This window comes from Leucoraja erinacea, chromosome 4, assembly GCF_028641065.1.
Source record: "Leucoraja erinacea ecotype New England chromosome 4, Leri_hhj_1, whole genome shotgun sequence".
Taxonomy (NCBI): domain Eukaryota; kingdom Metazoa; phylum Chordata; class Chondrichthyes; order Rajiformes; family Rajidae; genus Leucoraja; species Leucoraja erinaceus.
In genome coordinates this window covers 12,199,164-12,212,621 of record NC_073380.1, presented here as the reverse complement: position 1 = coordinate 12,212,621, position 13,458 = coordinate 12,199,164, and the positions used below count along the sequence as shown (strand labels likewise).

At 42.9% G+C, this 13,458-nt stretch overlaps 1 protein-coding gene across 5 annotated transcripts in view; it reads left to right on the top strand.

Annotated features, from left to right (window-relative positions):
- virma (vir like m6A methyltransferase associated) overlaps positions 1-13,458 on the top strand; it is a 66,277-nt gene that overhangs the window by 40,139 nt on the left and 12,680 nt on the right. For 3 of the 5 annotated variants that reach the window (XM_055633674.1, XM_055633675.1, XM_055633672.1), the window contains exons 20-23: positions 3,418-3,514; positions 4,917-5,083; positions 6,449-6,771; positions 11,016-11,075. In XM_055633674.1, coding sequence (XP_055489649.1) covers positions 3,418-3,514; positions 4,917-5,083; positions 6,449-6,771; positions 11,016-11,075 — 647 coding nt within the window. The remainder of the gene's footprint in view (positions 1-3,417; positions 3,515-4,916; positions 5,084-6,448; positions 6,772-11,015; positions 11,076-13,458) is intronic. The other 2 variants (XM_055633676.1, XM_055633673.1) reach the window with 1 other exon arrangement.

The window sequence follows — 13,458 nt, the reverse complement described above, 5'->3', positions numbered from 1 at the left end:
TGCCCCCCCTCTCTCTGCCCTCTCTCTACCCCCCCCTCCCCCTCCCCACCTCCCTCTCGACGGACCTGCGAGTTGGGGGCTATGCGTGAGTGGATAGGGCGAGAATGGGGTATAAAGGAGCAAATTAATAATATCAAGGGGGGTGGTTTGTGTGTGTGGGAGGTGGTTAGTGTGTGTGTGGGGGGGGGGGGGTGGTTAGTGTGTGTGTGAGGCCGCAGGCCACCCTCCACCCCCCCCCCCCCCGTCCCCCACCCCCACCGCGTGTTGAGGGGACGGAACCCAATGGGTCCCACTTGGTCTAGTATAACCATAAAATCGTTGGAAATCAAGTAAGAATAGACAATAGGTGCAAGAGTAGGCCATTCAATGTGATCATGGCTGATCATCCCCAATCAGTACCCTGTTCCTGCCTTCTCCCCATATCTCCTGACTGCTATTTTTAAGAGCCCTATCTAGCTCTCTCTTGAAAGCATCCAGAGAACCTGCCTCCACCACCCTCTGAGGCAGAGAATTCCACACTCACCACTCTCTGTGAGAAAAAGTGTTTCCTCGTCTCTGTTCTAAATGGCTTACTCCTTATTCTTAAACTGTGGCCACTGGTTCTGGACTCCCCCAACATCGGGAACATGTTTCCTGCCTCTAGCGTGTCCCAGCCCTTAACAATCTTATGTTTCAATGAGATTCCCTCTCATCCTTCTGAACTCCAGAGAAGAAGTCAGAATTGTTTCCCGCACACATCAATTTCTTTCTTGACTTCCAGCGATGCATTAAGTTTAAACTCGGAATGGAAACAAGGGTTTCTGGAGATTTGGCTAATAATGAAAAAATATTATTTCATACAGATAGCTGATGTATAATTTAGATATTCTAAATAGGAACAAATGAATTGGCTTTTGAACCTCTATTTGAAAATAGTAATTTCTAATTATTCCTGGATTGTCAAATTTGAAGTCATAAATTTCTGGTACTTTGGTGTTTATTTAATAATTTGACATGGGACTGTCCCACTGTACGAGGTAATTCAAGAGCTCTCCCGAGTGTTTAAAAAAAAAAAATCAAACTAGTGGTAAGCACATAGAATGTACGTAGCGGGTACGTCTGAGCTTGGGACTTCTCTTAGCGGCTCGTAACGCTAACGGCAGGTACTCTGGAAACGCAGTAAGCTCGTGATGACTCGTGAAGATTTTTCGACAGGTTGAAAAATGTCCACGAGAGCCCCCACGTACCTATGAGTGGCCATTACCGTAATTCTCCGAGTTCGAATCAGGGGAAACTCGGGAGAGCTCTTGAATTAGCTCGTACAGTGGGACAGCCCCATTAATGAAACTGAATTGCTGTTTCACGCAATTACTGAATAACTGCTCCAGTTAAAGGCTTCAATTAAACTATCAAAAACTATTGTCTATAATTATTATTTTATGGCTAATGTTATGAAAACTAAATCTATACCAGTTGTATATTATTGTATTGAGATATGAAATGCAGGAATAAAGTATATTTCTTGTCATTTGAACGTTCAAATTCAGATTATTATTCACAAATCAATTGATGTGGCTGTGAATTATTTCCCTTGGGTATGCTTTTTACAATGAAAAAAACGCAGTGCCACTTGATTTCACAAGTTATAGGAGCAGAATTAGGCTATTTTGGCATGTCAAGTCTACTCCGCCATTCGATCATGGTTGTCTCTCTCCACCCCATTCTCCTGCCTTCTCCCCATTACCCCGTACTAATCAAGAATCTTATCAATCTCCTCCTTAAAAATAATCAGTGGCTTGGCTCCACATCCGTCTGTTACAATAAATTCCACAGATTCACCACCCTCTGATTGAAGAATTTCTACCTCATCTACACAAGGGAGAGCCAGTGGATGTAGTGTACCTGGACTTTCAGAAAGCATTTGATAAGGTCCCACATAGGAGATTAGTGGGTAAAATTAGGGCACATGGCTTTGGGGGTAGAGTGCTGACTTGGATAGAAAATTGGTTGGCAGACAGGAAACAAAGATTAGGGATTAATGGATCCCTTTCAGAATGGCAGGCAGTAACTAGTGGGGTATTGCAAGGCTCGGTGCTGGGACCGCAGCTATTTACAATATACATCGATGATTTAGATGAAGGGATTCAAAGTAACATTAGCAAATTTGCAGATGCACAGCTAGGTGGCAGTGTGAACTGTGAGGAGGATGCGATGAGAATGCAGGATGACTTGGACAGTTTGGGGGAGTGGGCAGATGCAGTTTAATGTGGATAAATGCAAGGTTATCCACTTTGGTAGCAAAAACAGGATGGCAGATTATTATCTATTTGGTGTCAAGTTTGGAAAAGGGGAAGTACAACGGGATCTGGGGGTCCTTGTTCATCAGTCAATGAAAGTAAGCATGCAGGTAGTGAAGAAAGCGAAAGGCATGTTGGCCTTCATAACAAGAGGAGTTGCGTATAGGAGCAAAGAGGTCCTTCTGCAGTTATACAAGGCCCAAGTGAGACCACACTTGGAGTATTGTGTGCAATTTTGGTCTCCAAATTTGAGGAAGGACATTCTTGCTATTGAGGGAGTGCAGCGTAGGTTCATAAAGTTGATTCCCGGGATGGCGGGACTGTCATATGCTGAGAGAATGTATGCTCCAGAATTTAGAAGGATGAGAGGGAATCTTATTGAAACGTATAAGACTTTTAAGGGTTTGGACACGCTAGAGGCAGGAAACGTTCCCGATGTTGGGGGAGTCCAGAACCAGGGGCCACAGTTTAAGAATAAGGGGTAAGCCATTTAGAACGGAGATGAGGAAATACTTTTTCACACAGAGTTGTGAGTCTGTGGAATTCTCTGCCTCAGAGGGCGGTGGAGGCCGGTTCTCTGGATACTTTCAAGAGAGAGCTAGATAGGGTGGTTAAAGACAGAAGAGTCGGGTGATATGGGGAGAAGGCAGGATCGGGGTACTGATTGGGGATGATCAGCCATGATCACATTGAATGACGGTGCTGGCTCGATGGGCCGAATGGCCTACTCCTGCACCTATTGTCTATCTCCTTTCCAAAGTTGCGTCTTTTTATTCTGAGATTGTGCTCTCTGGTCTTAGACACTCCAACTAGTGAAAACATCTTATCCACATCCACTCTACCCAAGCCTTTCACTGTTCAGTTTGTTTCAATGAGTTGCTAGAATAATCACCAGCAAGTACAGGCCCAGTGCCGTCAATGACCCAATCATCCCCTGGGTCATTCTCGTAAACCTAGTTATCATTTAATTTAAAAACTGAAATTTAAATATCTCTGGCTCATTGGAATTCGTGACGTATTTAAAACAGCACAAATTTATTTGTGTTCTGAAAAAGCAACTCACTTTGAACTTTAAACTTGGAAACAATGTATTCAACTGCTAGAATTTGCATCACCGGTGACATTTATTTTTGTGTTCCAGGACTGTATATGTGATAGCAGATGTTCTGGATGACCAGTTAAAGACACTGTGGCTTTCCCCATTCCAAGCTGAGGAGCTGGACACAGATTTAGATATGGTAGGTCCAATAACAGAACGCTCTCTTAAACATTTTCTAGGCTGAACTGAGCGAGAGCAGGGGGGGAGATACTTGTCCATCGGGTGCGATGGACAAGAACCGGCAAGAGGGCTGGTTTAATTAGGCTACTTGGTCGGCATGGACAAGTTGGGCTGAAGAGCCCGTTTCTATCCTGTGCGAGTCTGACTTCATGATTCTGTTCAGCCCTCCAATATTCAACGGACCCATGAACATCCAAATGTCCTACTAAGAAAGGTGCCACTGTTGAAATATGGACCATTCACTAAATCTACGTATGGCAGGCCAGTAAGGCACACGACCAATATATGATTAAGGTGGTGCCTTATATTTGAGTCTTTGGAACTGCGTTATATGGCTCGGGTATAACGCAATATAACAGGTTCAGAAGACAAATTCCTCATTGCAAGGGATAAGCAGTTCAGCTCTGTTGCTGAAATACATGAGGAGTTTCAATGTCTGAATAAATCCCCGAAACTACCAACTGGTTCTGTATTTCTGGATTCAGGAGAAATTTAAGGTCAGCACGATGGCATAGCGGTAGAGCTACTGCCTTACAGCTCCAGAGACCGGGTTTGATCCTGACTACAGAGTTTGTACGTACTCCCCGTGACCTGCGTGGGTTTTCTCCGAGATCTTTTGTTTCCTCCCACACTCCAAAGACGTACAGGTTTGTAGGTTAATTGGCTTGATGTAAATGTAAATTGTCCCGTGTGTGTGTGTGTGTGCGTGTGTGTGTGTGTGTGTGTAGGGTAGTGTTAGTGTGCGGGGATCGCAAGTCGGTGGGCCGAAGGAGCCTGTTTCTGTGCTGTATCTCTAAACTAAACTAAAAGCTTCATAACTAGCTGACATAATGGTGAATGCTGCCAATTTGATGTGGAACTTCATTTCCCTGTAAATTCCAGCTCAATAGATAAGCTGCAAAGTAGGGATCACATTAAATTTTGCTGATTAGTTTGTCAGCTGATCAGAAGTATATATGCATTTAAAAAAAATGAATTTTTGATAAAATGAGTTGCAACTGTCATTCATCGTTGAAGTTTAGTTTAGACATACATTGCGGAAACATGCCCTTTGGCTCAGTGAGTTCATGCTGACCAGGGATTCCTGTACATGAGCGCTATCCTACATAGTAGGGACAATTTACAATCTTTGTAAAAAGTTAACCTACAAACTTGTACGACTTTGGAGTGGTGGAGAAAACCCATGTGGTCACGGTGAGACGGCACAAGCTCCGTACAGACAGCATCTGTAGTGTGGATGGAATCTGGGTCACTGGTACTTTTAAGGCAGCAACTCTACCGCTGCGCCACCGTGCTGCCCAGACATGAGTTTTATCAGCTAAGTTATCCTTGCATTGATATCTTTACAATGTTCTCTGTAGGTCAAGGTTGACTTGATTGAGCTGGCTGAGAAGTGTTGCTGCGATATGGACTTGAAGGCAGAATTGGAAAGATCGTTCCTCTCAGAACCCTCGTCGCCTGGTAGAACTAAGGTATCGAAAGGCTTTAAACTGGGCAAGCATAAACACGAGACCTTCATCACATCCAGGTGAGATGTCATGAGATTGGCATTTTTGTTGTTGCTTCGTCCACATGGTCAAGGAACAAGAAAATCATTTGAATCCTCTGATCTCGTACATTTATACATATCTTAGGAATTTCTAATTATTTTAGTCTATTCGGGTCTATTTGTTTTTCCTTATTGATGTGCTAAATGAGTGGTCTGTAAACATTCACATTTCCAAGGTATCTGTTTTAAGTTCTCCGTTTAACTCGTTCAAGTGGCTCTCTTGTTCCACCGGTCATTTTGGACTGCTATTGCCAAATGTATTTTTTATCAAAAATTGTCAATTTTGGACATTGAAACTGCTTTTTTTTTTTAAAATCTGGTTTCTCTCAATTATGAGGTAAGGTTTGAGTTTTTTTTCTGTTTTCCCAGTCATTTTTTGTTTAGTTTAGAGATACAGTATGGAAACAAGCCCTTCGGCTTAACGAGTCTGCGCATATCATCAATCACCCGTTCACACCATTGCTATGTCCTGCACACTAGGGAGAAATTACTTTAGCCAATTAACCTACAAATCCGCACATCTTTGGGGTGTGGGAGGAAACCGGAGCACCCGGAGGAAACGCACGCGGTCACAGGGAGAACGTGCAAACTCCACGCAGACAGAGATCAGGATAGAACCTAGGTCTCTGGCACTGTGAGGCAGCAACTCTACCGCTACGCCATCTTGAGATCTATTCCACATTACAGCAACATGGAGACATTTTTTTTTTCCATATTTAAATTTTTTTAAATAAAATAAAGCTAATTTCTTGGTAAGGTGGGAAATATGCAACTCTGACCGTCTGTTCTCCCAAAACTCGCCCTCTGACCAAGATAATCAATTAACGATCAAATTAACGATCAAATAACGATCAACATTGATCTAATTGAATGGGGGGAATAAATATGTCAAATGGCTTGCACAAGTTTATTTATCCTAGCTTCAGTTTTGTATATAGTTTAGTTTGGAGATATAGGGTGGGAACAGGCCCTTCAGCCCACCGTCTGAGCCGACCAGCGATCCCCGTGGATTAACACTATCTGACACTCATACCACGCCAATTAATCTCCAAACCTGTACATCGTTGGAGTGTGGGAGGAAACCGAAGATATCTGAGAAAACCCATGCAGGTCACGGTGAGAACGTACAAACTCTGCACAGACAAGCACCGGTAGTCAGGATTGAACCCTTGTCTCTGCCGCTGTAAGGCGGAAACTCTGCTGTGTCGCCCTAGTCTTTCCATGCAAAATATACTTTCTTTGTAAAGTTCATGCATTGTTTTCTTTAACGTGATTATATGCTCAACTGAATATTGTGGAAATATTGTTTAATTTGCTATAATCTTTGTATTCATTTTATTCCAGTGGAAAATCTGAATATATAGAGCCTGCTAAACGAGCTCATGTGGTTCCACTGCCTCGAGGGCGAGGCCGAGGGGGCTTTGGGTCCAATTGCAGACCTCACGATATATTTAGACAACGCAAGCAAAATACAAGCAGGCCGCCTTCGATGCATGTGGACGATTTTGTGGCCGCAGAATGCAAAGACGTTCCTTCCTCCGGCCCACCGCCGCCAAAGAGGGCAAATAAAGGACCACAGAAAGCTCCGCGTGGCGGGTTTTCCGGCAACAGGGGGCGAGGTGTCTTTCACAGTCAAAACCGCTTCTTTTCACCGTCTGCCCCCAAAGGTATGAAAATATCTCCACTGTTCCCCTTTGTATGTGAAACCGAGTGATTGAAATTATCTTATTTACAACATAGAACATACATAGTACAGCACAGGCACAGAGGACCTTTGGCCCACAATGTCTGCACCAAACATGATGCCAAGAAAATGCCTGTTTCCTTTACCATCGTTACTTTATTGCATATCTTTTATTCATTGTTCTTAATCTCTCCACAACATCGTCTGTATCTCTCGTTTCTCTTATCCCTAACCGGTCTGAAGAAGGGGTCTCGACCTGAAACATCAGCCATTCCTTCCCTCCAGATGCTGCCTGTCCCGCTGAGTTGCTCCAGCTTTTTGTGTCTATCTTCAGTTTAAACCAGCATCCGCAGTTCTTTCTACACATGATACCTAGATAAACTAATCTCATCTTCATCACATGATCCATATCTCTCCAATTCCTTATTTATGTTTTTATTCATTTATATAATTGCATGTAATACTTCAGATGCAGCAATCTTTCAATAGCTTAGTACAGTCATGTATTGATTGCATGAATTCTCAGGTAGCTAATGTACCACGCAACTACTGTAGAGCCACTGGTCTAATAGGCTGACGTACATTATTAGGTGTAGGAAAGAACTGCAGATGCTGGTTTAAATCGAAGGTAGACACAAAATGCTTGAGTAACTCAGTGGGACAGGCAGCATCTCTGGAGGGAAGGAATGGGTTGACGTTTCGGGTCGAGAACCTTCTTCAGACACATGGGCCCAAAAATGAGCTTTATTATCAGCGGGCCGCAGCTCAGGCCCTCACGTTTGTCTGACATTGTATTTTATTGGCAAAAGAAAAGGACCTGCTTTTTATTATTCATAGTTCTGCAACATTTTAGAGGAGCCTTCTTGGTGTAAAAATGTGTTTGTGCAAGGTTTGTATGTGCACGCCATGATGGACATGGGAAAGGGAGAACACACAGTTGCATCATGTCCCCACTACGATGTTGAGGAAGGAACTGCAGATGCTGCTGTAAACCAAAGATAGACACAAAAAACTGGACTCAGCAGGACCCGAAGCGTCACCCATTCTTGCTCTCCAGAGATGCTGCCTTTCCCACTGAGTTACTCCACCTTTTTGTTTCTACCCTACTACAATGTTGCTGGGATGAAACCGATTCAAACTTCAACAAAGACATTGTGGACTGAACAGCCTGTTACTGCGCTGTACCCTTCTACAGTGCCCTCCTAAATGTTTGGGACAAAGACCCATCTTTTATTTTTTTGCCTCTGTACTCCACAATTTGAGATTTGTAATAGAAAAAAATCACAAGTGCACATTAACAAATTTTAATAAAGGCCCTTTTTAATACATTTTGGTTTCACCGTGTAGAAATTACAGCAGTGTTTATACATAGTCCCCCCATTTCAGGGCACCATAATGTTTGAGACACAGCAATGTCACGTAAATGAAAGTAGTCATGTTTACTATTTTGTTGCATATTCTTTGCATGTAATGACTGCTTGAAGTCTGTGATTCATGGACATCACCAGTTGCTGGGTGTCTTCTCTGGTGATGCTCTGCCAGGCCTGTGTTGCAGCCATCTGTAGCTTATGCTTGTTTTGGCGGCTAGTCCCCTTCAATTTTTTCTTCAGCATATTAAAGGCACGCTCAATTGGGTTCAGATTGGGTGATTGACTTGGCCACTCAAGAATTAACAATTTTTTAGCCTTGAAAAACTCCTTTGTTGCTTTACCAGTATGTTTGGGATCATTGTCTTGCTGTAGAATGAACCGCTGGCCAATGAATTTTGAAGCATTTGTTTGAACTTGAGCAGACAGGATGTGTCTATACACTTCAGAATTCATTATGCTACTACCATCATCAATGAAGATAAGTCAGCAGCCATACATGCCCAGGCCATAACACCCCCACCACCGTGTTTCACAGTTGAGGTGGTATGCCAATAGACAATAGGTGCAGGAGTGTTTCCTCATTTCCGCTCTAAATGGCTTACCCCTTATTCTTAAACTGTGGCCCCTGGTTGTTGGGCAGTTCCTACTCTCCTCCATACTACCTTCCTCTTGCCATCACTCTGATATAAGTTAATCTTCGTCTCATCTGTCCACAAGACCTTTTTTCAGAACTGTGGTTGCTCTTTTAAGTACTTCTTGGCAAACTGTAACCTGGCCATCCTATTTTTGCAGCTAACCAGTGATTTGCATCTTGCAGTGTAGCCTCTGTATTTCTGTTCATGAAGTTCTCTGCAGACAGTGGTCATTGACAAATCCTCACCTGACTCCTGAAAAGTGTTTCTGATCTGTCGGACAGGTGTTTGGAGATTTCTCTTTATTATAGAGAGAATTCTTCTGTCATCAGCTGTGGAGGTCTTCCTTGGCCTGCCAGTCCCTTTGTGATTAGTGAGCTCACCAGTACTATCTTTATTCTCAATGATGTTCCAAACAGTTGATTTTGGTAAGCCTAAGGTTTGGCTGATGTCTCTTTCTTGTTTCTCAGTCTCATAATGGCTTCTTTGACTTTGATTGGCACAACTTTGGTCCTCATGTTGATAAACAGCAATAAAAGTTTCCAAAGGTGATGGAAAGACTTGAGGAAAGACTAGGTGCTGAGAGCTCTCTTATACCCGCATTAAGGAGACATTTAAACACACCTGAGCACTTACAAATGCCTGTGAAGCCATGTGTCCCAAACATTATGGTGCCCTGAAATGGGGGGGACTATGTATAAACACAGCTGTAATTTCTACATGGTGAAACCAAAATGTATAAAAATGGCCTTTGTTAAAATCTGACAATGTGCACTTTAACCACATGTGATTTTTTTATTCTATTACAAACCTCAAATTGTGGAGTACAGAGGCAAATAAATAAATGTTTAAGAAGGAAGTACAGATGCTTGAATATTGAAGGTAGACAAAAATGCTGGAGAAACTCAGCGGGTGAGGCAGCATCTATGGAGCAAATAAATAAATGATGGGCCTTTGTCCCAAACATAGAGGGCACTGTATATTCTAAGATGCATAGAGGAAAGAGAGGACATAGGTTCAAGGTGAAGGGAAAAATATTTAAATGGAATCTGAGGGGTCATTTTTTCACACAAAGGGTGGTGGGTGTATGGAACAAGCTGCCAGAGGAGGTAGTTGACGCTGGGACAATCATTTAAGAAACAGTTAGCCGGGTGCATGGATAGGACAGGTTTGGAGCGATGTGGATCAAATGCGGGCAGGTGGGACTTGTGTAGCTGGGATATGTTGGCTGGTGTGGGCAAGTTGGGCCGAAGGACCTGCTTCCATGCTGTATCACTGTGACGATATGCATTTTCCCTCCCAGACCTTGTTATTATATATCCTTATTCCTGTCTGCCTCACTTTAAAATAGAGCAAATGCATTCTTTACTTTATGAAATAAAATTAAATGCATTCGTGTTACTTTATAGAAATAGTTAAAACAGTATAGACTGCCAATTATGAGAAAATGTATCGTAATATTTTCTTCTGTATATTTATAAATTGGAAAGGGCAAATGACTGAGGTCTCAGTGGGCGAGCATTTTGGGACCAGTGACAATTGATCTATTAATTTTAAGATAGTTATGGAGACTGCAGGCAGCCAGCTGCAAGACTAATAATGTTGACGTAGTTGGGGATTTTCGTTCCCAATATAAACTGGGACTGTCATAGTGGAAAAGGCTTGGATGGTTTTAAATGCATTCAGGCAAGTTTCCTCAGTTACAAGGTGAGAGGGGAAAGATTTAATAGGAGCCAGAGGGGCAACTTTTTCCACACAGTGGGGGCTGGGTATATGGAACAAAGTGCCAAATGTGGTATTTGAGGCAGGTGCAATAATGATAATTTAGATGTCATTAATACATGGATAGTTAAGGTATCGGAGGATATGGGTCAAATGCGGGCAGGTGGGACTTTCATATATGGGGTATCTTGGTCGACATGTTTCCATGCTCTGAATCTTTGACTCCCAAAGACTGTGAAGTCACCCCTGTGTCTTTGCTCGGAGAGATGTAATAATTGTGCCAGGTTTCAGGGGCTATGGGGGGAAAAGGCAGGAGAATGGGGTACAGAGAGGGAAAGATAGATCAATCGTGATTGAATGGTGGAGTAGATGGGCCGAATGGCCTAATTCTTCTGCTAACGCTTAACAAAAAATAACCTCATTCAATGACACTGTCAAGGGCATTAGATTCAATATCTATGGTTAGTTATGCATATTATTGATCTCTTATCATTTCTTTTTAGTAGATCTGACTTTTATTCCAGCTCATGCAGTCGGACTTCTGCATCCCAGCACGAGAAACCGTAAGTACTTTGTTTCTTGAGTCTATATATTGGAGTATCATCATTTATTAATTTAATGACCAACAGAATGAATTAACAACACACATTTAGTTCTGTTTGTTATAAATTTAATCTTAGTTAAATTTATCAGAAATAATATTTGGGCAGTAACTTTTCTTCTAATGGGTGTTCGATATTCCTTATTCCATCCATAATCTTTTACAAGTTATAGGAGTAGAATTAGGCCATTCAGCCCATCGCGTCTATTCCACCATTCATTCATTGCTGATCTCTGCCTCCTAATCCCATTTCCTGCCTTCTCCCCATAACCCTTGACACCCGTTCTAATCAAGACTTTGTCGATCTGGACTTTCAAAAAGCCTTTGACACAGTCCCGCTCAAGAGATTAATGTGCAACATTAGAGCACATAGTATTGGGTGTAGGGTATTGACATGGATAGAGAACTGGTTGACAGAACTGGTTGACAGACAGGAAACAATGAGTAGGAATTAACGGGTCATTTTCAGAATGGCAGGCAGTGACTAGTGGGGTGCCGCAAGGCTCGGTGCTGGGACCCCAGTTATTTACAATATATATGGTGACGATTTAGACGAGGGAATCAAATGTGACCTCTCCAATTTTGCGGATGACACAAAGCTGAGTGGCAGTGTGAGCTGTGAGGAGAATGCTGTGGGCTGCAGGGTGACTTAGATAGGTTGGGTGAGTGGGCAGATGCAATATAATGTGGATAAATTTGAGATCCATTTTGGTGGCAAAAACAGGAAGGCAGGTTATTATCTGAAAGGTGTCAGATTAGGAAAAGGGGAGGTGCAACGAGACATGGGTATGCTTGTACATCAGTCACTGAAAGTAAGCATGGCAATAGACCGCACCTGGAGTATTGTGTGCAATTTTGGACTCCTAATTTGAGGAAGGACCTTATTGCTATTGAGGGAGTGCAGGGTAGGTTCACCAGGGATGGTTAATTCCTGGGATGACGAGGCTGACCTATGATGAAAGAGTGGGTCGACTGGGCTTGTATTCACTGGAATTTAGAAAGATGAGTGGAGCTCATGTAGAAACATATAAAATTCTTAAAGAATTGGACAGGCTAGATGCAGGAAAAATATTCCCCATGTTGGGTGAGTCCAGAACCAGGGGTCACGGTTTGAGAATAAGGGTCTCAAAAAGAATCATTTAAGACTGTGATGAGGAAAATCTTTTTCACCTAGAGAGTTGTGAATCTGTGGAATTCTCTGCCACAGAAGGCAGTGGGGGCCAATTCACTGGATGTTTTCGAGAGGGTTGGATTTAGCTCTTGGAGGTAAAGGAATCAATGGCAGTGCTGTCTCGAGGGGCCGAGTGGCCTCCTCCTGCACCTAATTTTCTACGTTTCTATAATCTCTGCCTTAAAATTATCCACTGACTTGGCCTCCACAGCCCTCTGTGGCAATGAGTTCCACAGAATAACTACCCTCTGACTAAAGAAGTTCCTCATCATCTCCTTTCTAAAAGAGAATTAGTCCAGTCGGCCTATCTATTCTACTCCGCCATTCAATCATGGCTGATCTATCTCTCCCTCCTAACCCCATTCTCCTGCTTTCTCCCCATAACCCCTGACACCCGTACTAATCAAGAATCAATCTATCTCTGCTTTTAAAATATCCATTAACCTGGCCTCCACAGCCTTCTGTAACAAAGAATTCCACAGATTCACCACCCTCTTGACTAAATAAATTCCTTGTCATTTACTTCCTAAAGGAACGTTCTTTAATTCTGAGGCTACGACCTCTAGTCCTAGACTCTCCCACCAGTGGAAACATCCTTTCCACATCCACTCCATCTATGTATGCCTTTCATTATTCTATAAGTTTCAACGAGGTCCCCCCCCTCAACCTTCTAAACACCAGCGAGTCCAGGCCCAGTGCTGTCGAGTGCTCATCACATGCTAACCCACTCATTCCTGGAATCATTCTTACAAATCTCCTCTGGACCCTCTCCAGAGCCAGCACATCCTTCCTCTGATATGGGACCCAAATCGCTCACAGTACTCCAAATGCGGCCTGACCAGCGCCTGGTAGAGCCTTAGCATTACATCTCTGGTTCTTTGCAAAAAAGGGCTTGAATCCATCCCTTATTAATGGGATTACATTAGGCTGCTCTGAATGAAATAAAAATGAAAGTGATGTACTTTCTTGAGACCGAGACAGACTAGAGGGAACGTAACTCTGCAGCTGGCTGTCTGACACACCCCTGGACAATATCCCAGGTATCTACGATATTATTATTCCATGCACTGTCTTTGAATATAAATTCAAATAGTGCAGTTTAGTTTATTGTCATGTGTACTGAGGTACAGTGAAAAGCTTTTGTTGCGTGCTAACCAGCCAGCGGAAAGACAAT